The sequence below is a fragment of the Netta rufina genome, assembly GCF_964035555.1.
Source record: "Netta rufina genome assembly, chromosome: 5".
Lineage (NCBI taxonomy): Eukaryota > Metazoa > Chordata > Aves > Anseriformes > Anatidae > Netta > Netta rufina.
The window spans coordinates 46412141-46438540 of NC_140128.1; the positions used below are offsets into that span (position 1 = coordinate 46412141).

The following is a 26400-nucleotide window of genomic DNA, read 5'->3' on the forward strand; positions in this document are numbered from 1 at the left end:
ATGGCAGTGGGAGAGTTTCCCTGCAGACCCTTCTTTCTCCTCTCACTTGGAATTGTCCTCTACCGGCATTGTTACAGCAGGACTGCCAGTAAGATCTTGTGTTTTTTGCTTTCCAGTGTCTTTTAGATGGGCCGATGTCTCTGGGATCTGGTAGTGTAAACTATGGAGAGTGAAGATGATGGGGAATGGGGGGAGGAAAATACATTGTTGAATATTGCTGGGTGATGATCTTAAAGCATTGGGGTGAAGAAGGGGTTAAAATTACTCTGGGTGATGCTTGGGAAAGCAGACAGCACGTCAGGAACATGCATGCTCATTGCTTTTATGCGAGACATAGCAATATCTCCTCCTAAGTCCTGTATCTGTGAGGACCCTTACCATACCTTTGAAGAAGTCTCATCGGCTCACCAGTTATAACCCCTCGTGTCTGTATTCCTGACCTTCTGGCTGCTGTGCTAGCCAAGGGCTTTTCAGTACACCTACTGAAACACTATGTTGTAGTACTCGCATGTGTGGGGGTGTGTGTGTGTGAGTTTATGTGTGTCTTGGCTATCTGAAAGCTGGCTGATTTCCTCCAGTTTAAATTACTATAAGTCTTACTGTATAACTATATAGTTACTATCCTATTGGGCATTTGTACTTGATTATTTTTGCCAAGTGGTAGCCAACATATACAGACAAGAATTTCATCTCACAGCTGCAGAAAGTAGTCTTATCCATTAATGTTTGCTGATACATGTATTTTCTTCTTTGCCAGGACTTTAATGCCTTAATGTATTTGGGGACACAGCACTGAAAATAAAAAACAAAACACAACAAAAACCAAAACACAAACCCAAACAAACAAACAAACAAACAAAAAACACCAAAAAAAAATCGGAAGAGAAGTTTGTGGCTGGTGAGTGAAAGTTCTCAGGTGGTGCTGGGGAATGCACATATAGTAAGAGGTGTTTGCTGAAAATTACGTGTTTGGGTAAAATCCAAGCAGCTATGCCCCTCCAGAGCTGCTGGGGAAAGGAACGCTGCTGGCTCTCTCTCAAGTCCAATCCCTTTGAACAGTCTCATTCTTGATGGCATGATGAAGCTGTAAAATGATGTTCGTATTCTACAACCACCTTGGTATGTACATCCTGTGTGCTAAGTGTGAGCAGAGGATTATGTATCCAGTAACAAAGACAGCTGATCAAATAAGGGAAAGAGCTATCAACAAATAGTTGGCTGGATTAGTAACTGTGCTTTAAGGTGGACAGTCTGTTCCCTGTGCAGGGGTTGTTTCGGTCTAGACGGGTGCCAGTATGGCCTTAGTTATACGTATACACCTGGAAAGAATATCCTGGGACCTATTGACAAGGCTTGCAAAAATGAAACATGAAATCTTGTTTGGTCACAAAATTATTTTCATTCACAAAGAGAAGCACACACCAGGAAGTTCGACTTTCCTCTCTGATTAGAGACTAGAGACTAGATTTTTTCTGTTAAAAACACTTTTTAACCTACTTCTCTGATGTGCTCAGGGAAATTCACGAGCAGAAAAAAGAGCTAAAATATTTTGTTCAAACTGCTTAAAACATCATGGACTAGCCAACTCCACCTGCAGCTAGAAACTCAGCCAGGTTCCAAGTTATGCATTGCACATCACGTTCTCCTGAGGTACTGACTGAGGTACTGTGGTGAAGTCTCATCTCATTAAGAGCTGCCGATCAGTTCTGCACATATAGGGCATCAGCTCTGAAGTCAGCAAGAGCAGCAGAAGGCTAGCCAATATGTTGTCCTGCTCAGCACTGATAGCTGGAGAAATGCAGGAAACTTTCAGATCTTGCTACAGGAGACTCTGGGTTAGGGGATCAGCTTTCTTGCCTCTTTGCTTTCCAAGGCATAGACTCGGTGCAATGGAGTACAGAATCAGGACTTGGCTAATTTAGGCCTCATTTCTAAGGGATTTCTTGGTATGGTTTCTAAAAATTGCAGGAGAATTACTGTGTAGCTGGAGGACTAATGCACTGGGATCTCATGTTAGTTTGAGACTGATCAGGTAATGTGAATGTAGGGTGATGACAGACTTAAAGTTGGAATCTATTTCCCTCAGAAAAATCTCAGGAAATTACATTTACCCTAGGGCAGAGCCATTTTAATTTATAGTGTTAGTAATTAGATTACTTTGTAATTTATTGATGAACAGAGTGTAGTTGTAGACAATAGTTATTTATATTTACTTGTGTTATGAGTGCACCTTAGGTTTTAACATATGGAATACTGTGAACATTCATACTCATAGCATGTTTTTTTTTTTTTTTTTCTCCTTTCTGCACTAAGCAGAATAGCTGATATTCCCTAGGAGAAGTCTTGTCTGTTATGATTTAAATTTCCATATCTGTTGGTCTTGGTTAGTGGCAGTAGTGAGTAGTAAGGTGCTGAGAGACAGCCAGGCTCTGGGGTTTAAGCTGGCCTCTTGTCTCCATGTTTTGGGGCCCACTGCCTGGGCTGCAGCTTTCTCATCAGTTATCTCATGGGAATAACACTAATTGCTGTCAACAGCCTGCAACTTAATACCTATACATCCCACTTTAGGAGAACATAGTGATCATAACTAGGGAGTAAGATTGTTTAGTGTTATTTGGAAGGAAGTTTAACTCTTACATTGTGGTGCCAGCGGGTGGTCTGGGGATCACTGTAGTGACCCTGCCAGCCCTCTGCCATGCTGCTGGAGTGAGGAGCGTGATCTGGGATGTGTGTGGTCATCAGTGCCCCTGCAGGGGCAGGTGTGCTTGCAAGCAGTCAGCCATGCCCAGCGAGTGTTCGACTCATGCTTTGCTCCTGAATTGAGTACAGTAAAGCCTGTATCACGTGTGTTTGCAACACACGGCTATGGCCTCCCTCCTGCAACCCAGCTGGATCTGTGACCCATGACATGGTACAGAGGAGCACAGTGGGGTTACAGTGCTCAGACAGAACCGCAGGACGTGGCGCCTGGTGTTTTGAAGTGATGTGCTTGAAGTAGCCTGTTCCCCAGATGCAGCCCAGTGCCTTGGCTCCCTCCTTTGCCACGTGACCCAGCATGCCAGATGGGGCCCCTTTCGCTTGTCCCAACATAACCTTCTGTCTGAGAGATGAGATGTTGTTATTCATGTGAATTTTTGCAGACAGAGCCTAAAATGTTCTTATTCTAATCTTGGTAGTATCTTTACGCTGACTTTGAGTGGATCTAGCACACGAGAGTGGAGACTGAAGCCCTATATCCAAGCTTGAAGCTCTTTGGTGTTCTGGATTAACAGATAACTACAGCCACTTGCTTTTAACCACGTATGCATCCTTTGTGGCAAAGTAATACCTGTAAAACCATTTGAAACAATGCAGTGACTCTGTGGACATGGAACAGTGACGTGTGCATGTGTCAAAGAGGTGCAGTGCTGTATGGCTTTGTACATCCAGAAGAGGACAGCTACATCAAGTGTTTGAAAGGTAGGAAAACAATTCATCAATGTTTTAGTGACATATGTCTCAGCCTTATGACTTGCAGCATACATCTCTCTGGCTTGGGTAAAGAGGCTGAGATGAGCTACATCCTTCTTTTGGTGCCGTGGTGGTATTTGTTAGCTGTAACCCTCCTACAAACCAAACACAAATGGGAAAAGGCTAATCTTCTAATGAAGGCATTAGATTGCAATTGAGGTTTGGGTGTGATTTCTGTCTGTGTTTCTGGTTTTTGTCATGGTGTCTAGACCTACCTGCTGGCGTCAAGATCAAACAAGTGGTCAGAACATGTTTTAGCTCCCCATGGTGCTGTGCACCCATATTTTTTCTCCGTGGACACCAGGGTGTGCTGGACCTCGATCTGGCCTTGATATGTAGTTAAAAAGCAGCCAGGAGACATACCTGGAATCTCTTTTAGGTTTGCTAACCTAGACATAGCCGGGAAGAAATTGGGCTAGTCATTTTTTTTTCTGTCTCATCTGCAAATGAGGATAATAATTCCTTTTCCTTACCTTTTGTCTCTATAGATGAAAACCCTGGAGGGTGGGGACTGTCTTCAGAGCTTGGCACAGTGGGACAGTGACTTTAGCTGGGATTTCTAGGAGACTGTAAATAATGGGAAGCTTTATTATTTGTCAGGGGAAAAAGTCCATTAGCATTTGGGACATGCCTGTACCGGTTTCAGAAAGTTCAAGAGGTCTTTCCTTTGCAAGTGCTTTTATATGTCCCAGAACAAATTTGGTGTATTATAGCTAAAACACACCTAGAAATATGTCACTGAGCAGCATCCAAAACAAGCTTAGCATATAGGCGTTCACCGTATTTCAGGTTTTAGTCCTAATTTATGAGTAAAGAAATGGAGCGGGGGAGAAAGAGGCAGCACTATAGGCTGTAGACCCTGTTCAGCGGAGGCAGTGCAAAAAATGTTAAGCTGTTGTGTTTTTTCTCATTTGTCAAAAATAAACCCAACAATATAACAAATACATCATTCCCTAAGCTTTTTTTCTAATGTAATATTAATCTGTGTGCTCATGTGTGTGTTTGTGCAGGATTTAGAGCATTTTACCAGTTTGCTGTGCTGCTAATTCACACCAACACATAGCTTTACTACTGGGGGCTCTGGAAGAGAGAGAAGGGAGTTAAAGGAAAGGACTTGAAGTGATAGCACACCAGACAAGCATCCGTTCTTCCTTTAGGGAGGCAAAGTCACCTAAAACTGTATTTCGAAAATTAGTATCACAGATGAATGTGGCAGGGGTCATTGAGACAAGGTTCTGTGCTCTGAAATCTCATTTCAGATTTCAGCCTATTTACCTGTTCTTTTCCCCTTTCACTCACCCTTTGTCATCTTTGCTGCGTGAAGTCACATTTAGATTTTTAAGCTCCTTAGGGAAGGAACCTGTCATTTTTCTTTGTCTGCAAAATGCTATGAACATCTTCTTTGGCTTCGTATAAATAATGATCGTGTCAGACACCTTAGGAGGGTAAACAAGGATTTTAGAAGGTATGGAATGCAGTGAAATACCATGTGTGCATATTCACATGCACATATGCATGAATATATGCCTACAACAAGCTAAATAGGCCATTATTAATGTATTTGAAATGTACTACATGACAGTGACCTGTATAGCAAAGTATGGAATTATGCTTTTCCATTTAATTGGTGAATTCTCTACAATCTTCTTTATCTTCTGACTCCAAACCCAGTCTCCATATTGCAGTTCCTCAGGTCCTGAGTTCATTTTTCTCCCCCCCCTCCTCTCATAACTGGTTAGAGTGGGTTGGCATTATCTGCTGGGGGAGTGCTTAGAAATCATGGGAACTGCTTTCTTCAGCCTGGGGACCCAGCATTATCTCTTGTCCAGGGAGGGAGGAATGTGGCAAGCTGCGTCCAGATCTGTGATACCAGTGGAATAAGCACTGTGTGAGTGAGTTCAGTTACTGCAGCAAGGAGGGGGAGGGAAAGCTTATTTTTAACTGGAAACTATACAAGTGAGCCTGAAGTAGCTCTCTGCTGTTTTTGCTATCATCAAGTGTACGTGTGAGTGAATGAGTGTATGTAGATAGTTAAGTACAGTGCCTATATACTAATGGAGTATATAACCAAATGTGCATAGGGTGGAGGCAAGTCAGATTAAATAACAGTGCGTGTGAGCTTCTTTGTCTGAGTGTTTGAACTCTTGTGTTGTAATGAGCATTTCCTGATAACGTTTATCTACTTTTTTTTTTTTTTTTTTTTCAGTGCAGTCGATTCTTTTCTGTGCCCTGCTCCTTGGGTTGCCTGCCTCCCAGTCGTTGCTCTTTCCTTTCCTAACTCTGATTCCCCTTTCTCCCTTCCATCCCTAATCTTCCCACCCCTTCCTCTCATCTGAGCCTGACCCTTCTTTCTTCTTGCCCCTCCTTCCCAGCCGATCCCTCCCCCTGCTCTGGATCTGCTGGCTGTGGGATTTTTTCTCATGCTCACTGGCAGATGTGACAGCTTTTGGAACTGTATCATCTAGGAACAGCTATATCTGGAGTTGAAAAATCTAACGTGGTTTCCCAGGCAGCAGGAATGGATCGCTGAGAGAATTTCAATCTCCGACTGCTTTTGTCTTGTGGTAGTGACTTTTATTATTTATGTTTGTGACATTTCTTACAGTACAGTTGTCAGCAGTGAATGAAAGACTAAAGTCTAGTAGATTATTATAATATCAGTGTCACAGTATTTGTATTATTATATTAAAGGGATGCTGTCTACGTTTAACTACAGGTTTGTCTTGATTTACAAAATCTTATATGCATAAAATATTCTTATGAATTTGTTACTGAATTAGAAAAGGCCTGTTTTATGTTTTTTATTTAAACATTCGCTAGCTGGGTATTGGAAATAAAAATAAATAGCTCTTGCATGAAAACCACAAAGTGAAAGGAGACTGGTTAAATACAGACCTTCTCAATGAGATGCAAAACCTACACAGATTATTACAATCCACTGGATTTCAAATAACTATTTTTAGTGTATGAATTTCATTTGATCTTAATGCAGTGTACCTTTAAACCACCTGTCTGATATGGCAATGTCTTTATAATCAAAGATTGATACTGATCATATAAAGCAAATGTCATTGGATGCCCAGGAGTATATTATATTTGGACTTGATTGCATCTTGTTGTTTTTAAGATGTCTATTATAAGCCAATAAGGTAGATGCAGGCTGCCAGTTAGTCACCCTAAAATTGACTGTGAACTTAGTAGATGCTGCTTTCTGGGTTTAGTAAGGATGCTCTTGTATATGGGAACTAAGTGTATTCCAGGTGTTGATTGACAGGTACAGTGATTTAATGTAAATCCACAAACGTGGTGTTTGTGCTTATGGAAACTGATACGCTGGCGTAGAGCTGCTGTTCTACTTGGGGCCAAAATACCACCTAGGCTTTAAAAATGAGCATTCTGAACCTTGTAGTTCAGCTAGAATAATTCTTCTTCTGGTTCAGAAAACATTTGATAGTACAAATGCTAATGGCTGTGGCATTTTTAAAAACACATTTTACAGGACCCCTGGCCACCTGAAGCCATTAAAGAGCAAACTTAAAAGACAGCGTGTGCTATGCCCTGAATATCTTCTCATTATTGGGATGAGATGAGGAATGAAGCTGTGAGAGTTGGAGCAGGAGAAGGAAAGATACCGGTTAAAGCAGTAACATCATTGTGTCTGGAAATGCCCCCATTCTGGTGGATCAAGTAGCTGTAGCGACTGATGTGTAGGCAGCGATTCAGAACTTAAGCATTGGCTATAATACTACAGATATACTTCCTGCTGTGCTCGGGGGCTGTGAAAGCTCCTCAGTAGCAGCAGCTGTTGGTTTGAATAGTACTAACACCATGAACTGTTGGAATATCTTTCCTTTCCATGGTTGTCTGCACCCTAAAGAATTGCCCTTTGACTTCAGTCTTGGTAATTAGTTAATGCACAGCACCTAGGGGGCATTGGAGGTGAATCACTGCGTTTGAGCAGTCAGCAATACAAATCTGGAGCATGGCCTCTCTTCCCATAAGCTCTCTGTAAAGATGTACTTTGGTTTCCATTAGAACACATTTTGAACAAAGATTATTCTGGCTGCAAAACCTCTTCTAGGCAGAGCAGTTGCTTCCAGTCTCTTTTGTACATGTTTTTTTACTTGCCTAGGATTTTCTTTCTTTTTCATCTGGGAGGCATCTTTAGTAGGTTTCTGGATTGCAATGGGCATTGTCAATGTGTGAAATCTGTATTTCACCATGGATGGATTGCACGTCTCTGGGCTTAGATGGTGTAAAAGCTCTTCTGCGGCACATAAATGGTTCCCATTCCAGTGACTGCATGATCATGGTAACCATGTCAAGCAGGCGTGTATGCATTTTCAGGATCTCAGAAAAGCACAAGGAAGCAATGTCATTGCTCACCTGGTGACTGCACTTTGCTCTCTTATCAAGTTTTTAGTAAAACAACTCAAAATATTTGATTTGTTTTTCACTGTGGGGAAAAAAACCTGTGGTGTGCTGATAGTTGAGGCTAGTGACTCCTAGGAGTGTGTGCATGTCTACAGCACAATGTTATCTCTGTATGTGTTCATTGCCTCTGACCCTTGCAAATATTTATGCAGCACAAATAGTTGGAAGCTGAGGTCCTGTACAGGGGAAGATGATCATTATAAAGTTGAAGATCAAGTGTCAGAAATCTTCTGATGTCAAGGAAGTGGTGGTCTTCATCACTTCAAGATATGTTAGTGAGAGGCAGATGCTAATATTAATGCACGATTAAACTTGGAGATCAGTTGTTCAAGCCTAGTGGTATCCAGAATGTACTTTTTCTCTCCTACTATTACTGTACGCTTGATAAACTGCAATAATCCATAGAATAAGAAGTCATGGACTAGAATTGTGTTGTGTGGTCAGTATGTTTCCTGTATTTAAAAACTGGTAGTTTACTACCTTGGTTTAAATTGAACCAGTGAATGCCTAGGGGAAATGTTACTGATACAACATTATTAATTTAGAGTCATGGGAACCACTTGATTAGAACAGTTGACTTCCTTCTAATGATTTTGACTGTTTTTTTTTTTTTTTTTTCAATTATAACTCTGTAGGTTTGTTTATTTCCAGAAGTTCAGAAATAACATATCTGGGTTCATTTCTTAGAGAACTACAGCAGTATAACAGTTATCTAGAACATATCCTAAGAATCTGGACACTGAATTTCAGTAAATGTAATGAAGTTTCATGTAAATTTGGTATACAAGAGTGTTGTCTTCAGAGTGACAGAAATAAGGACTTGGGTTCTGATACAACTCCTTTTTCCAAGAAAGAGTGAACCTAAAGTGAAAGTTAGGAATAGGATTGTGTTTCATTATTCTGAGTAAGCCCACAGAAGGAGTTAAATTCAGATAGCCATGGGACTATAAACTCTGTTCAAAGCAAGACTGGACTTTCACACAATTTATTACTAACAGTGTCTAAGTCCCCTTCTACAAGCTTTCTGACCCAAAAGGTCTGAGTACAGATGGGTAAGCAGAAAATTGTCAGAGGAACGGGGAAGAACAGGTACTTCTTTAAAAACTAAACCTGCACAGCTTATTCCCAAACTAGAAAGACTAGAAAGCTTTAGCATTAAAGTACCTAAAGTGTTTTGGCAGTCTGCTTTGTCTAATCTCTTATGAATCTCCTTACTCAGTCCATCCTGATGCTGAGCTCTGGAGCACACCTGGTCCAATGCATCCACAGAACTGTCATTTGCCCATTAAACATATTTCCACAAGAGTGGAAAGTTACAGAAATATTCCAATTATTACAGAAGTATTCCAAGTTACATTTTTAGAAACTTATAACTTTAGAGTCATAAAACCATTTCATAGAATAATAGAATAACTCAGGGGAGAAGCCACTTCAATAGATTTGTAGTCCAACCTCCTGCTCAAAGCAGGGTCACCTTTGAGATCAGAACAGGTTGCTCAGGGTTTTGTCCTGTCTGTTCTTGAAAATCTCCAAGGATGGAGACTGCTCTGCCTGTCTTGACAACCTGCTCCAGTGCTGGACTCCCCTGATCATGAAAAAGTTTTTCCATCTACCCAGTTGGGACCTTTCTTGTTTCAGTTTATGACTCATCTTTCAGACTCTCACCACACACCTCAGTGAAAAGCCTGGCTCTCCATAGAAAATCTCCCTACTTCTGAGCTGTTTCTTCCTGGAAAGGGTAACATCCCTTCACCTCATCTCTTCCCTGTCTGTCTTATCTGAAGAAGTTGTGCCCATCCCTTGCAGTTCTCCAACTATTCAGGCTGTCCTGTCCCACTGTATTTTATTCTACCCATGTTGGAGTTAAGTGATCACATGCAGAGTGCTGATTCTTTCTTTTCCTCCATATGTTCCCAGTTTCAGAACAGTCTAAAACTTTTGGCTTTTGGTTTATCTACATCTCTTTTTTTGGATGTAAATTGAGGTTTTGAACATCTCCTGTGTTTGGATATTTTTAAGTGTTAGCTGATTTTGGCTTGCTCTAATTGTAAGGACTATTACACAAATTGTATCTCTCAGCCCTCCAGGGAAAGGAATCTTAATTTTTTCATTTTACCTTCTTCAGCTACTTGCTGGCAGAATTTTGTGTCCAACTACCACTTCCTTTCTCTCTCAAAAGCGCTTGCTTCCATGCTAGAAAAATGAAGATTCAAAATCTGTCTTGGGCAGCTCTTCCTTTGACAACAACTCTGTTGCCTTTAAATGTGACTCAAACGTGTATTACTTACTTGTAGTAGTCTTAAATAACCAGTGAGAGGACAACCCGAGCCCAGTTTTGTAGCACATCAATATTGTCTTAACTGGCTGGACTCTAAAGCCAAACCTTCGATCTAAGTAGAAACTAGTAAAATATAAATGTGTATCTATTATATGTATTTCAATTTTTTATGATAGGCAAAATGAATGTGTAGAAATAAAGAGGAGTTCAGCTATGGATATAACAGGTATCCCTTTTTTTCCCCTCTGAAATAGAACCACTGTTTCACAGTGGAGAGAGAACTAAAAAGGTCACCAGCAGTCCTAGTTCAGCTATTGATCTGGTAGGTGTTCTTGCACCAGCCATTGCTCTACTATTGCTTCTACTTCCTCATCTGTAAAGAGCAGATAATTTTGTCAGCTCCATTGTTGTCCAAGTGCTTGTCACTGAAGAATGTTTTTAATGCAATATACTTAACTGATATTATCGAAATGTGATGTTACTGATTGAGCAGATCACATCTAGACATTCAAGAGCACTGACTACATTGCCATCTCTGATTCAGGCACCATGTTCCGCAAGAAGAAGAAGAAACGCCCTGAGATATCAGCTCCGCAGAACTTTGAGCACCGTGTCCACACTTCATTTGACCCAAAGGAAGGCAAATTTGTGGGCCTACCACCTCAATGGCAGAATATTCTAGACACGTTGAGGCGCCCCAAGCCGGTGGTAGACCCTTCAAGGATCACCCGGATGCAACTCCAGCCTATGAAGGTAAGAAAGGAAGACTACTCTTTCCTCTTCCCTGGGCTAGGAAGGAAGCCAAGCTGAGTTAATGTCTCCAGAACCCCATGTATACTCAAGAAGGGCTCAGGGTGGGGTCTGTAATGAGTTCAGTGGATGGCAGTGGTCTGGGCTTTGATAACATTGCTTTTTTTAATTTTTTTTTTTTTTTTTTTTGAGGAGATAGTAACTTCATCAGAAATAAGGACATCAGTATCCTTAGCTGCAGTAGTGTCACTGTTCAAATAACCAGCTGGCTGCCTGTCACTGAAACAGGGACCTGTGAAAGCTCTCATGGTAGCTGACGGGGACTCGGATATATTCAGCTGTTGTACAGGGAAGTGGAGAGTTCGTAGAGAGACCTGTTTTAGCAAGTTTGTCATTCTCGTGGGCGAGCAAATTTGGCTGGTAATTAAGTTGACAGGGAAGCCTGAGTGGGAGAGAGCTGGGTAGCAGTAGCTTGCAGTTCGTGGATGTCTCAGTGAATGAGAGAGAACGGGGAGCAGGACTATACTTGGGTTTAGGCTAAAAGGGTTTATAAACCAGCAGTTTTAACAGAAAGTGTAGCGTAGTAAACAGGAGAATTTCCTTAAAGCAAGTCCTTCAGTAAGGAGGAAGAGGTTACTGATCCTTGCAGATGGGTGAATTTAGATGGTTGTCTTGCTTGGATGGCGGTTCATAATGGTCATCTGGAGACTGTATGCTCATAAATGTCTGCAGGGACCTGGCGTGTGAAGAGAGGCAGATTCACGATGGCCTCTTGGAAGAGGGAATGAAAGATGGTGACAGAATTACAGTGTTTAAAGTCTTGCTAGCCTGTGGGAACTTTTTGTTCTTGGTTAGAAGAATGTTACAAGAGCCTAAAAAGTGAAAAGTATGTTGTAAAATAGAGATATTACTACTTGGATTTCAGGAGGGACTTAAAAGAAAATAGCTGTCTATCTGATGAATATATTTAGCCTTTTGTGTATAGATGCCTAAAATACAGACTAAATGGGACTACATTTTAGTATAACACAAGTAGTAATGCAAAACCGAACCTGCGATTTAAATGGCACATCAGGATCTTCCAGCAGAATGCTGATTTATAAGGGAAAAGCTTGTTCAGGAAGAACAGGTAAAATAAGAAGGGTATTGTCTTTGTTTTGTGGTGTCCTGAATCTGCTTTGAGGTTCAAAATGCAGTAGGAGACAGAACCGCAATCCAGAGAAGACAGAAAATGTGTAATAAGAGACCAACTTGTTGAGATCAGGAGCTCTCTGATGAGCTTAAACTGCAGGAGGATTGCTCAGAAAAGTGGAAACTAGGTCAATTTATAACGGGCAAATAAAAAAGAAATTTATGTAGGGACAAAACTGGAAGGCCAAGGCACAAAGAGAGATGTTATTCTCAGAGAATATAAAGAGCACTAAGGAAACATCACAAGTACACTAAGGAGGAGGAGAAGGGGGATGAAGAAAAGAATTAGTTCACTGTTCATTGTGAAAGAAAGTTAATAACAGATGACACTGAGAACTCTTAAATGTTTAATGTTTTTCTTCAGGAAAAGGTTAACTGTGATCAGTTGGCTAACAACATGAGCACAAAAGGATAGGAACTCAGGATAAAATAAGGGGAGAACACATGAGACTTTTTAGATAAGTTAGATATTTTCAAGTCAGCTGGGCCTAATAAAATTCAAGGAATTACAGATCAGTCAGAATAATTTCAATTCCCGGAAAGAAACTGGAACAAATAGGCAAGTAATCTATTTGCAATCACTTCCTAGAAGATAACAGGGAAGTAGCTAGTAGCCTGCATGGATTTATCGAGAACAAGCCAATCATGGCAAGCAACCCAATTTCCTTCTATGACAAGTTAACAGGCTTTGGGTCAGGGAGAAATGATGGATCTCTCCTACATCTTGAGTTAGGCTCTTGATGTTGTTACTTATGACATTCCCAGAGCAAACTTAAGTTTTTCTTAAGTATTTAGGAAAAGTATACTCAAGGAATAGTTTGAGGCATCACTATCAAATATAGAAATGACCACAGAGTGGAGAAACTGGAGTTTTTCCTGAGTCTGATACTGGTCAGTACTTTCATTTATGACTTTTTATATCTGTAGATGGTAAAAGCAAGAAGAAGTTGCAAAACTTTTAAGAGAACATGGTTAGAATGCCTAATAGTCTTTAAAAACTGCAAAAGACTCTTAAATGAATACTTTTTTTTTTTCTTTTTGCCCAGTAAGTCCAGGTGCAAATACGCTTTTAGATTGCATTGTATAGTTGATTTATTCCTGTTAAACTTCACTTGAACAAATTCCCGTTCAATAATACCAATCGATAGTAAGATTGATAGTAAGATTTTTTTATTTTTATTTTTTTTGTGTGTGTGTGTAAGTGCTAATTGGCCCTGTTAAGCTGAGCCCTTATACATAAGGTTCTGGATTCAGCTTTCATAGTGTGTATGTTTTTCTTTGTTATTGTTGTTTTTTGACATGTACTGTTTGTGGCTTGTAAATGGTCACTTTTCTTTTTAAAAATATCACTTTTAGATCTTGGTCAGTAAGACATGATGTCTGTAAGAGCATTCCCTATAGGTTTGCCTCAAACTTAGATGCTTATTCATTAATCTGATGCAGTCTTTAAATATGACTGCAAAGTACAGCTAACTCGTATCTTCACCGTCCACAGGGGATAGGACTGACTTAATGGGTTGGAAGTGCAACAGGTGTGACTTAGTCTAATTTTAAGATGTTTTTATCTAAAATATAAGGTGAACAATTTAATGGATTTTCTGAAAAGGCAACAGCATCTTTTCTTGGAGACTTCGTATTTTGTGAACATGCTGGACAGAAGTCCTTTCTGGAATGATTTTTGTCCCTCTACTTTGGACTATTTGGCTTCTTGAGATTTCTTTTAACTTTATTTTGAGCTATTCTTTTCCCAAGTTCGTAGAAACACTGAGCACATCAGTGAGCTGTGGAGGAGGGCCTCCTTCTCTCCCATCTTCCCTGTGCAAGGGTGTGGAGGCATCCTGCTGAGGGCTGTGTTACTTAGGGACATGAACATTCCATCTGTCCTTGCTCAGACTCATTTACGATCTTGTGCTCTTAACTGAGTACATTACTGAAGTAACCTGATATGTCTTAAGTCTCTAAAGGATGAATTAGAATGAAGACTCTTCCCACCCCAATGACAAGTTTAAAAGACTGAGTATCTTTATTTCTGGCATTTTTTTCCTACCAATTTTTGTGCAAAAATGATGGAACCAAGTTGAGGAATTAGTGCCTTCAGCATGTTATTTACTTGACAGCAGCTTGGGCTGCAGAGGAAGGTGCATGTATATGGTGAGATATATTGCTACAACAGGACTGAAGAGCAGAATTTTCAGCTGCAGGTGATGTTGTGTGTGCAGTGTTATCAGTTGGATTATTCTTTCTTCACCTTGTTTGACAAAATCTTTCCCTTTTGCCTTTTGTTCCCGGACACTGAGCAAGCCAGGTGCATTTCATGCACTGTGGTGGCATTCTGTTGAAATTACTGGAGCTGCTGTTTTGTATGAGCTAAATATTAGGCTTGGTGTAATTAATTCAGCATCCTTAGAAGATCCCCAGAGTTCAGTTAGCAAACAGGAGATTGCCATCACTCCAGGGAAGGATTTTCCTCAGGCAGAGATTCATGAAAGTGCAGGAGCGATTCTATGCTGTAAATTTCTATGAAGAAATAAAACATTTTGGTTTCCAGCACTAAAAAAGCTTCTGTAAGCATTTCAGTTCTAGAATAAACAAGGTAGAGCACTATGTAATATAATGACAGCTTCAAGTGTCCTACTTCTGTAGTGCTGTTGCTTGTTTGGATGGAAGCCTTGTTCTCCATCACTTGCTTACAAGGCATTTGTGAGCTGGTGTGACCCTTTGTTCATCATTTTTAATTATAATAGCTTGGCAGAACAGAGGAGAAATACAGCATTGGAACAGCGTGGTATTCATTGGTTGAGATTAAGATGCATTAGCAAAAATAGTAGACAACGAGACTAAGGGATGCTGATTACAATGGTACTGAGAGTGGTACAGGGGAGTGATGAACCTTATCCTGGAATGGCAAGGTGATTGATGCAGATAAAGCTTGCGGCATGCTGTAACTTCTTTGGAGGACTATTAGTTCTCAGGAGCTTGTTGAGCCTAAGTTAGTGATGTAGTGTGGCACAGGAGGGAGTACTAAATACACCCAGTTTTGCTCTAAGGTTGTCCTTTAGGATGCAAGTGCAGCAGCAGGATTCACTGTTCTGGCTGAAAGCACTGCTGCTTCTGTTAAATAAGCATGTCACCCAATGATTCATTTTTTTTTTTCCCTCAGTAAAGGAAAATTAAATTTTTCTGTCCTTTTATTATCATTATTTTTTAACTTACTTTACTAAATTCCCTGGGTCTGCTTTGGCTAGACAGACAAAATCTAAACTTTGTCAAGATTAACTGAACCTCAAATTGTAAATCTCTGACTTTTTCCCCCATTTTCTGTGTTTCACAGACAGTGGTGAGGGGCAGCACCGTGGAAGTGGAAGGCTATATCTCTGGGATACTCAACGATATCCAGAAGCTTTCTGCCATCAGTTCCAACACTCTGAGAGGAAGGAGCCCCACCAGCAGGAGGAGAGCCCAGTCCCTTGGGCTCCTGGGGGAAGACAGACCCCCAGACATGTATCTTCAGAGCCCTGAAGCAGACTGGGCAGACAGATATGGAAACTACCTCAATTGCAATGGTGGGACCAAGGTGACCCGGAGGCAGACTATGTGGCCTGATTACAAACCCAGACTGGATGGACAGTCTCATCCCAATGGTATGGTTATGAAAGCCCAGTCCCTTGGGCCTTCGGAGTTCCAGGGTGCTGATGGCAGCTGCCTCCAGCGCGCCTCTGGTCTGCAGCACGTGCCTGCTCTGCCAGGGGAGAGTGACAAAATGGGAAAAAAGAGCTCAGAAGAGTGCTGGCCTCAACCTTGTCTAGTACGACAAGCAAACTCCAGGCCCTCAGGAGAGGGCAGCCCTAGCTCCAAATCAAGGGAGAACAGCTTGAAGAGGAGGCTGTTACGCAGTGTGTTCCCCTCCTCCAGCAGCTCAAACAAGTCAGGCCCTTCCCTGCATATAAAGGTACAGTTATTCCTTATTTTTAAATGATGAATGCAGTGTTAACTTTAGAGTTCCAGAGGTTACTTAAAACAGCAGAACAAATTTAATTGCAAACAATGCACAACCAGCTGTTACTGTTGTGATTAATGCTGGAATCAAAATAGTCCTGGCTGGAGGAAACACATACTCTTAGGCTTCACAGCATATACTGCTAGGCATAGTTCAAAACAGCAGCACAATCTCCATCGGAAAGCCTTGTTAGTGAAGCTGTACATGCAGGGGTGTCGGGTGGGTAGGAGACACTGGACTTACTAATTTTTGCCCTTTTGTATTTGTAAAGGCATAACTTAAATACCCTTATACTAACATAAATGTGCTTTTTCTATTTGTGCAATTTCCATAATTTACATTAGGAATGTATTATTTTGCCTGTGCAAAATACGACTACTTCAGTGGAGTCTGGTGGTTATAGCTTATCTGCCAACTTGCCTACAACAGGAATGTTTGTATCAGCACCCACAGTACTGTCAAACAGGAAATCTGACTTGGGTTTTGCTGCAGATGGGACAGCTCATAGCTACGTCTCCCCCAGGAAAGCTACCCTGAATGAGTGACTCACTTATTAATCTATGAGAAAAACTCCAGGTCCTTTTACTAGATAGGAAATACAGCCCTTCAGGCCATTCCTTCTAATTCATCACAGACTAACCTAGCACTCATTGTCCTTGCACAGCTGTTGAGCATTTTTAAGGCTGTGCTGTGCTGGTGCTCGGCCAGGCTAATTTCTTGCAGATGAGGAGTCCTGAACTCAGAGGAAGATGACAGGAACCATTGGCCCAACAAAACGGATTGCTCTAATGAGTGTTGCAAGCTCCAGCCCAGCTTGTTGCAGGAACACTTGCAGTTTGCATAAGGATCAGGCTCAAGGCTTTCCAACGCAGCCTTCTCCCTGTAGATTCCCTTCCTGAGGGAGTGGCGTTTTGGAGGAATGCAGTTTTTCTGTAGCACAAACCATACTTATATGCTGTCTCAGTGACTCTAGGCTGATCTGTACTGGCTGGAGGCCTGTCCATGAGTACTTAGGAGGACTAACCTCTTCTTTCTTCTCTGGCAAGAGTGTCTTTTCCATGCCTCTGCACTTTCACAAGGAGGAGCAGAGGTTACTGGCCAGATAGCACGTGTGCGTGCACGTGCTTGGGTGTGTTTTGAACTCGAGCTATTTGTGAGACCTTGAGGTTATCTAGTCCATCTCTCTGCTTCAATGAAGGATCTGTACTGTCACTGGCAATTGTTTATCTTCAGTGATTAAATCTGGAATCTCCCTTCCAAATGGAGATGATGGTGTGCAGCTGTGACATTTAAGAAATGTCTAATTGCAAAAGAAATGGAGAGGGGACATCTGACTGAAAATGGGGGGCTACGTGCTTTGACAGGCTGCCAGTGGTCACCACGGTAAGGTGGAGGGCCCTTTCCTTTTGGCCTAGCATGGGGGGAGAAGTGGGAGAGCAGTGACACATCAAAACGTCCAGCGACTGCAAACGTGTGTACAGGGGCTGTCAAATAACCAGAGCAGGAAATAATACTTAGTGTGGTTAGACAAACATGTGTGAGCTTGCATGCGAGTTGTGCCCTTTTGCCTGCTCTAGGTTATATAAAAACTTTTTTTTTTTTTTTTCCCTCCCTCCTGAGACAAAACAAGAGTTGGGAAATAGATATTTCGCTGCCATGAGCATGTCTCCACAGAACTGCAGGGGTGGAGCTGGTAAATGAAGAGGAAGTAACTTCTGACAGGCAGTTTGTGCACTCCAGCACCACGGTGCCAGGACCTGCTAAATCAAACGTTCAGGGGCTGTGTGCATATGCTTGGCTTATGCAGATTTTACTGTTCTCAGAAATCCTTGATTTTAAAAAAGCGAGGTGGATGTAATTAAGCTCTACACGAATATTTTCTGAGAGAAAATGAATGTTCTTTTAAAAATTTCTCTGCTGCTAATCTTCAGTTCCCATGCCCATATTATTAACTTTATTAACACTCTGTCTGGATTGTAAGAGCAAAAAAGCCTGTTGCTTTGAAGTTTTTATTTGTCCCATAATATGAGTGGCTGGTTGGCTCTTTCTGAAGCGCTACGTTGTCAGATCCACTATTAGTTAAGTATGACAAAGTATAATGTATTTTATACCTAACCTGTTAGGTGTTTTAATTAGTCAGCATTTTGAGGGTGAGTCTGAGCAAGATTCAAGATTTTTCCTTCTTGGGAGACTGATGTGTACTGCTAGCATGGGAATGCATTCCCTGAAGCCATGTTACTGCAGGCTGTGATCTTACTACATCTCAAACTAAACAGGGTTGGGCTGGCTTGGTACTTGAGTGGGAGGTCTCCAAAAAGCCTCGAGTACTTCAGGAAAGAGCACTGCTAACCCCAGATCATCGGAGATCGGTTGTAAGCCCGTGATGTGGCAGGTGGCTCTGCGCAGCTGACGTGCTGCCCTGGCCATCCGCAGCTGTTCTGGTTGGTTGTGCTTTTCCCAAAACAGAGAGCTAATTCTGTGCCTGATCAACAGGAATGCTCGGCAGGTACCCGTGGAAAGTGCAGGGAGAGTTTTCCGTAGGCAGAGTGTAATTACCCGGAGGGAATTAGGCCAAGACATCAAAGTGATTTACAGCTTTGGCAGAAATCCTTTCTTTTTGTGTATGGAAAGATCAGAGGACCAGAGGGATAAAGGATTTTCAAATTCTCTGCAACTCAGGTTGCCCCTGAGTTTTGGTGGCAAGGTTGGAATGCTTTTTAGCAGGCTGCTGGTTCTATGTGTGTGTGGGGGGGTGGGTTTGTTTGTTTTAAGCATGAGCTGATATCTAGCCCTCTGAGAACAGAGCCCCTGCTGTATTTTGGAGGTCCTTAAAGCATCACATCCATCCTGTAGCCGATTCTTGACCAACCATGTGGCTTCCCCTAATCATGCAGCATATGCTGGGCAGGCCTGGAGACAAGAACATAGAGCTCTTAACCTAGAGCGCTCTGTCTGCTGCAAAATGCATTAGGCCAGAGTGGCGTAAGATGCAGCTGATGCCTGCTGCTTAATCTAACCAGCATTTTTTCTTTCTTCTGCTTTCATATTTGTTCTTCCCAAAGCCTAATGCTTTCTTCAGACCCCAGCAATGGGGTTCACCCCACAGCCCCGCAGCCAAAGCCCAGTCTCTTCCACCAGATCAGCCTGCATCTGACTTCCCCAGGATGATTTCGGAAGCTGGAACTCCCCAGAAATCCCCAACAATGGAGAAGGCGATCGCAGTGCCCCAAGGCAGGCCATCACCAGCAGGGTCTCCGAGAAACCGTCAGACTCAGACGAGTTCCAGCAACCTTCACCTTCCCCAGGACTCTTCCGTGAAAGGGCAGCTGGCCAGTGAAGACCCAGTGGTTGTGACTCATGAGCAGTTCAAAGCTGCCCTTAGGATGGTAGTGGACCAAGGGGATCCCCGGACATTGCTGGAGAACTATGTAAAGATTGGCGAAGGGTCCACAGGTATTGTCTGCATTGCTCGAGAGAAGCACTCAGGGCGTCAGGTGGCAGTGAAAATGATGGACCTGAGAAAGCAGCAGCGCCGGGAGCTCCTTTTTAATGAGGTAAACGTAGAGAGGTGGGATTCTCTGTCCACCACAAAGCCATGGTAACAGTAAATGTTGTTTTAAGAAACAAAACAAACAAAAAAAAAGGGGGTGTGTGTGGAAGAAGACATCTTCTTTTTAACAGAATTATACTAGTACTAAGATAATGAATGACTGCAGGGATGGAGACAACTGCATTGTACTCATAGAGTTCCACATACATGTATTTGCTTTGTAGATGGGATTAGATTTTATAAGTTGTGGCATGGTGGTCAGTCATTCCCTGTGTTTTTACAGGTGGTGATAATGAGGGACTATCAACACGTCAACGTAGTGGAGATGTACAAGAGCTACCTCGTGGGAGAGGAGCTCTGGGTGCTGATGGAGTTCCTGCAGGGGGGAGCCCTCACAGACATCGTGTCTCAGATCAGGTACGAAGCAAAACCCAAAGCATCAGTGCTTGTGTGTCCACCTCATAGACGACAGCAGAGTGGAGATTTCTGGGAAGAACAGTTTCCCTCAGAGCTCTTGTGATGTTTGTGATTGCAGTGCCCTGAAACTGCTGCGCTTCATAACTGTCATCCACTTGAAGCATTCAGATCTGCTTCTGGTGTTGAAGGGAACTTGTTACCATACTGATCTCTTTAGATACTCGCTGTTTATCTCGTTGATAACCTCCCCTGTAAAACACAGTACTCATAAAAAGTATTGCTTATTATATCTGTTGTATTTTGACCAGGAAGCTCACTATTAAAGAATGTGCAAATAGTTTGCCATGGTACAACCTTAGCAAAGTAGAATTTGTGGGTAACTTCTCGGGGGAAGCACAGCAGATCCTTGAGGTCTGGGTACCTTCCCAAATTTCACTGCCTAAAGATAGCAACTACTGGACACTCTCCTAAATTTGTTTTTGTATCCACACCACTTCATATCCATTAATGCCCAAAGCATTTCTGTAGGGCAAAGAAATTGTTCTCAAATGCCCTCTTCAGAGTCCCACTCACAAAAAGTTTTGGTGATGAGTTTGAGGATTGTGTCTTACTTGCCCTCCCCCAGCTTCTGAGCAGTCCTGAAATGGCTGTAAACTGGCACAGGGCACTCCAAAGAAAAGACTGACCAAGAGTTTCTGTAGAATGAGCTTTCCTCTATTAGAAGATTCAGAATGTTAATTGGATTACAATTAAGTAGTATTGCTAATGCTAATTGTATTTATTTTTAAAAATTGTAGTATGCCTTTAATTCACTTAATGTACTTTGACTGACCTTTACTGATCTTATGGTGGGTTTAAGGCATATATCTTGTTTTGCTGGGTTTTCTGTTTTGGATGTGCACCTGTGATGTGTTTGGGGGGGGCGGGGGGGAGGAATGCATGTTGTCCTCTGTATCCTCTACAACCACACCTGTAAGGAATGTCTCGGAAATGCTTATCTGGCCAGCCCTCCAATTTTTTGATCAGAGGTATGTCTCAGGGACTGAGAACCAAGGTTTCACTAAAAGTCCTGTATGTGCTCCTGAACAGGAAATGGAATGTTTAGTCCTGAAAAGTGCTGAGTCCTGGCATTGCAGAGCCAGTGAAACTCTTGTAGCTCATAGCTGGTATTAGTAGAGCCAATAGAACTATAATTTAAAACAAAGCAAACAACAACAACAAAAAAAACATATTCTAGAAAGGGTTATGAAGGTTATGTAGTCTGTATCCACCATTGAGACAGAATTACATCATGGGATGTCAGCACAGATATTATTTTACAAAGCCTTCCTTCGAACCCTTTAATGAATACTTGTTTTTCCACATAGTGGAAACAGGATCTGTTAAAACCATAACATTTATCAAAAGTAAGCTGCAAGCCTTTATCACTTTTTCAGAGGGAGGAAAACACTGTCATTCCCCTCATTAAATACTTGCTGAAGGTGATAACTGATTTGCATCTCCAGGAGTGAGCTAATCCCCTAGTAATCTCTCTTACACTATGCAGTCACTTGACTGAAACCAAATTCCTTACATTACAGGCTGAAAGTATACCTCTTTTTATCTTCTAGAACCACAAAGCTATGAAGAGTATCGGCTTTCCTTATAGCTCATGCTATATCCAAAGTAAAAAGCACTGTTTCTAAATAGGTTAGGTTCTGTACTGGGGTAGTGTTTGTCCATCTCTCTTCAGAGTTTAAATTGTAATGGTAAAGTAGCCCCCTGCCATCCTTCAGATACATTTCTGACATAGGCATGGCACAGTGCAGCCAAAATACGCAGTGTCCTGGTCAGATGGTCACTTTGGTAGAATGAGATGTGGAATACCAACCAAGCAGTAGAAATATGAATTTCTCAGGTGATGGTGCAACCTCCTTCCTAAATGTATAGAAATTGCTCTTACCTAGTCAGAAAGTGTTGCGTGCTCTGCACAGTTCTACATTTTGAGCTCTCTTTTTCCTCAGTCTTACCTGCTGACATGGATTTGAAGAGTTATCATTTCCATGCCCCCAAATAAGAGTGGTTTGAAACAACTGCTAGAGACAGGCTGAGAATCAAAAGTACTCAAATAGGGGCCTTCAGTGATTCTTTGAAGTACATATCTTCTAGCATTCCTCGGTGTACGTGTGCAGAAACCATTGGCATTGGCCTCAGCTACAGGAAATAATTCTCAGTTCTGCCCTTTTAAACTTTGATTTGATCCTGAAGGTTCTTGTGTTGGTAGTCCACACAGCAGGAGTTTCTGAAGATCAGGTTCTTGGTGTTCATACACAGTGTGCTAGCATTAATAAAATTCAGGAATGACAGCATCTCCCCCTATTTGTGCTACCTTTAGTTAGGTGTAAGACTATCCACGATGTCTAGCTGCATGAAATCTGTAGGGAATTCCCCCATTCTCTATAAAATTACTTGTTTAGATCCTTTTTGCATAAAGTTGCACAATAGGCCTTGTGAACAAGTTCCACTATATGTGCTTAAAAGTAAGAAGCTGTCTCAACAGTTCCTGTGGCATCTTGGCATGAAGAAGCAGTCTTACGCATCATAATTGTTTGAAACAGTATGTTGCTTGATGAATTTAGATACCAGATTTAAAATGTGATTTCTCTGAATTAGACTTATTAAAGCTTTAAGCTGCTAGTCAAGACAAAAATGTTTTCAACAATAAAACACAATTGTAAAAGAATAGAAAGAACAAGAAAGAGTAATGGTCATGGGGAACCAAAATACCTACCTGCGGCTCAGCTTCAAAACTGTACAGTGCCTTTACACAGGACTTGTGATTTAGTGCTATCCACAGAAGAGTATAATGCAGTTAAAAACCTATGTCCTTAATTTCAGGCTAAATGAAGAGCAAATTGCAACAGTGTGTGAATCAGTGCTGCAGGCTCTTTCATATCTTCACTCTCAGGGGGTCATTCACCGAGACATTAAAAGTGACTCTATTCTGTTGACACTGGATGGAAGGGTAGGTTTCCTCCAAAAAATTATTTTCTCTCTTCTGCTGCTGTAGCCTTAGTTTGTCTCATTATTTCCTTTCTGTTCTCAGTCTCTTTTTTTATACCTCATTCTCTTACTCCTTTTGTATTCTTTATCTTTGGTGCTTCCCTCCACATAGCTTAGAAATTATTTTAAAGTTTTGTTGTTTTTCTCTTTGCACAGGTCAAACTCTCAGACTTTGGTTTCTGTGCTCAGATCAGTAAAGATGTACCCAAAAGAAAGTCCCTAGTAGGTACTCCTTACTGGATGGCTCCAGAAGTTATTGCAAGGGTACCATACACTACTGAGGTAAGGCACCACTTTGCTAATATCAGAAGAGGTAGCAAATGATATTTTGAGGTGTCACACTAAACATTAGGCTCTCCAGGAAAAGCATCTAGGAGCTATTTAAAATAGAACTATAACTATGATTGCAGATTTGATTGTGATGATACCCATTTGACCTAAAGCAATAAAAATAAATAAAGTTTTAAAAAAAAAAAAAAAAGAACAACACATTCAGCTTCCTGGAACAAGGTGTAAGCTTACTCTATTTTTATACCTGAAGCTTGGCATAGGCCTGTATATGCTGTAGTGTAGACAGATGTTAGCAAGGAGCAGCCTGTAATGTGATATGGATCAGTAAATCAATCAATGCCGTGAGGGGTGGGGAGGAGAGCAGGGAAGACACAAATGGGAGCTCTGAAATTATGGGCAGGTGGCAGCAGACTGATTAGTTTTGTTTACCGACCGACCAGATGTAGCACAAGCAGTTACTTGCAGACCTTTGCATGTTGCAACACCGGCATGGATCAGTCCTAAGTGGAAAGCTGGCTTTGTTAAGCTTCAGTGAGGGATCCAGTAGCATTAAGTGGGTCAATGGTTTACACTCTCAGTAATGTTTGTCAAGGGAAGGGTGTTGTAGCCTTTGTGAAAGCAGCATAGTGAGGACCTGTTGCTCTGAGCTGTGTATTGATGGAACATTGGCTTCCACAGGTGGATATCTGGTCTCTGGGAATCATGGTGATAGAGATGGTGGATGGAGAACCCCCCTATTTTAGTGATTCTCCGGTCCAGGCAATGAAAAGACTCCGTGACAGTCCTCCTCCCAAACTGAAAAATTTCCACAGGGTGAGCATACCGGCAAAGCACTTGTGAACCTGATGATTATCGCGGGGAAACATCCATACCAGCTGTTCCCTGCAGAGCTGGCTGTGAAAACGGTCTTGCTAGAACATGTTTCTTGGGGAACTTCTTTGGACCTTCTTTGCCTCAGTGGATGCAAGCTGCTGCTGACAGCTAGTGGCTGGTTTGGGAAACAGTCCTGGTAATGTGAAGTCACTAGGGCATAAACCTAATAATGCAAATCAAAGCTGCTTCTGGTGGAGGCAATAGTTGGTATCTTGCTGTTGTAAATAGAGTAGCTCATTTTCTAGGGAAACAACTAGGAGGATCCTTGCTCTGGAGAGTTTCCAGCTTAGCAGCTTTTGGGAATGCAGAGGCTGTGTTATGGTCAGAGCAAGAGAGCTCAAAACAGACAGCAGCTCGTGGGGGACACTGCAGCTGCTTTGAAGATTAACTCAGCCTCATGGTTTCTTCTGAAAAACTAGTAGTGACATAAGAAATGCAGTGATTACCTTTTAGTCATCACTTAGAGCCATCCTCTTTTCATTTCAGTCCAAGCCTCTAAGATCAAATAGCTTTTGCAGCATTCCAAGCTATGCGGCCTTTCCAATTAATCAGAATATCTGCAGCTGCTAAAACTGAATTATTTAACAGAGTAGGCTGCTGAACTAACAGCATACACTCAAACATCAACAGCTGCTGTCTTTCCTATTTGCCTTTGCAACACTAATTGAAATTTCAAGGTCACATTCTGGACCCGCTTAGGTAGTGTAAAGCCAGTTCTGGTCTGGATCACACACCTTGATGGGTGAGACGACCCCACCATGAGCTGTGAGAGCCAGAGCTGTTCATAGTCTTGCTCTGTTCCACTTCTTCCTGGGAAGCAAGCTGGCTTCCAGCAGACCTCTGGATCGACAGGCCTCTGGCCATCCTCCTGTCTCCCTGCTGTCTGCATGGAGCTAAGAGGGCTGAATCCACAGCTGCTGCATTTTGATTGCAGTTAATGGTTCGCTGGGGTCAATTGCTGTAGCATTGGGTGCAACAGACTAAACAGACACCACCTGGGATAATCTCTGCTGGTTTGCTAAAGCATGGGTAGATGTATTGACAGAGTGATAAAAGCTGGATCCTGGCATTCAGCTGTGTTGTGCCTTCATCCTCTGGCAATCACAGTGGTTGTTCAAAGCACTCATGAAATAAGCTGTGCCTCACTGTGAACAGTATTTTGTGATCTACTAAGTTAACCAGAGCAAGAAAAGTGCCCTCAATCTAAAATGGATGTAATTAGTGGCATTAAAATAAATAAATATGCACCAAGTTAATTTTTTATCCAGTTTTAATGTGACAGAGGATTACTACCAGCAAGAGATGTGCAGAGCCTTTCAGTGGTACTTGAATGTAGTGACTCAGCTGGCCTCAATACCGGTATTTTAAAGGACAGTCCAGCTGAGGTCATTCAGTTCTTTTGGTACACTGCTCTGTAGCTTCTGAATTTTGTAGCAGCAGCAGCAGGTTTCCAGGTTCTCAAATCCTACTTGGGTTATATATTTAAATACTTTTAAAATATTTTAAATACCTACATTTAAGTACTTTTTCCACACTCTTGTGCCTAGTACAAGAAGGAATTGCTCAACCCTTCACACCCAAGTTAATGTGCTGCAGGAAATCTGCTGAATTTTTGAGCTGAAATGCAAAAAAGAATAACAAAATGGGAAACAAGATAAACTTAGATGTGTGCCCCCTTAAAAACAAGCAGCCTGTAAACGTGCCTACCGGTGACAGACAGTTGTTACCATTATTCCATAAAAAGCATGCTGTCTCCTGTTATGTTTCTGTGCAAAAACAGGGCTACAAAGTTGAATTGCACGGGTCCTTTTTAAGTAAACCCACTGCAGCAACCTGCTGTCAGTTGATCTGTTGCCTCGTTCCTTTATCTTGCTGACTTGGTTGGTTGCTTTTTCACAGACTTCCCCAGTTCTGAGAGACTTCTTGGACAGGATGCTGACCCGGGAACCGCTAGAAAGAGCAACGGCACAAGAGCTTCTGGATCACCCCTTTTTGCTCCAGACAGGACTTCCAGAGTGCTTGGTTCCCCTTATCCAGCAATACAGAAAGCGTACCTCTACCTGCTGA

The 26400-nt window shown here is 41.9% G+C and overlaps 1 protein-coding gene across 2 annotated transcripts; it reads left to right on the forward strand.

The window, feature by feature from the left end:
* Positions 1–26400, forward strand: PAK6 (p21 (RAC1) activated kinase 6; the record flags this gene model as incomplete). Of its 2 annotated transcripts, XM_084286934.1 has the most annotated exons (9): positions 1–88; positions 10767–10975; positions 15495–16112; positions 19223–19714; positions 19994–20127; positions 23005–23131; positions 23326–23451; positions 24139–24273; positions 26233–26400. In XM_084286934.1, the coding sequence occupies 9 exons, from the start codon at positions 1–3 to the stop codon at positions 26398–26400; spliced, it is 2097 nt and encodes a 698-aa protein (XP_084143060.1). The 2 variants fall into 2 exon arrangements, with proteins under 2 accessions (XP_084143060.1, XP_084143061.1); XM_084286935.1 differs by lacking the exons at positions 1–88; positions 24139–24273 and having other exon boundaries at positions 10772–10975.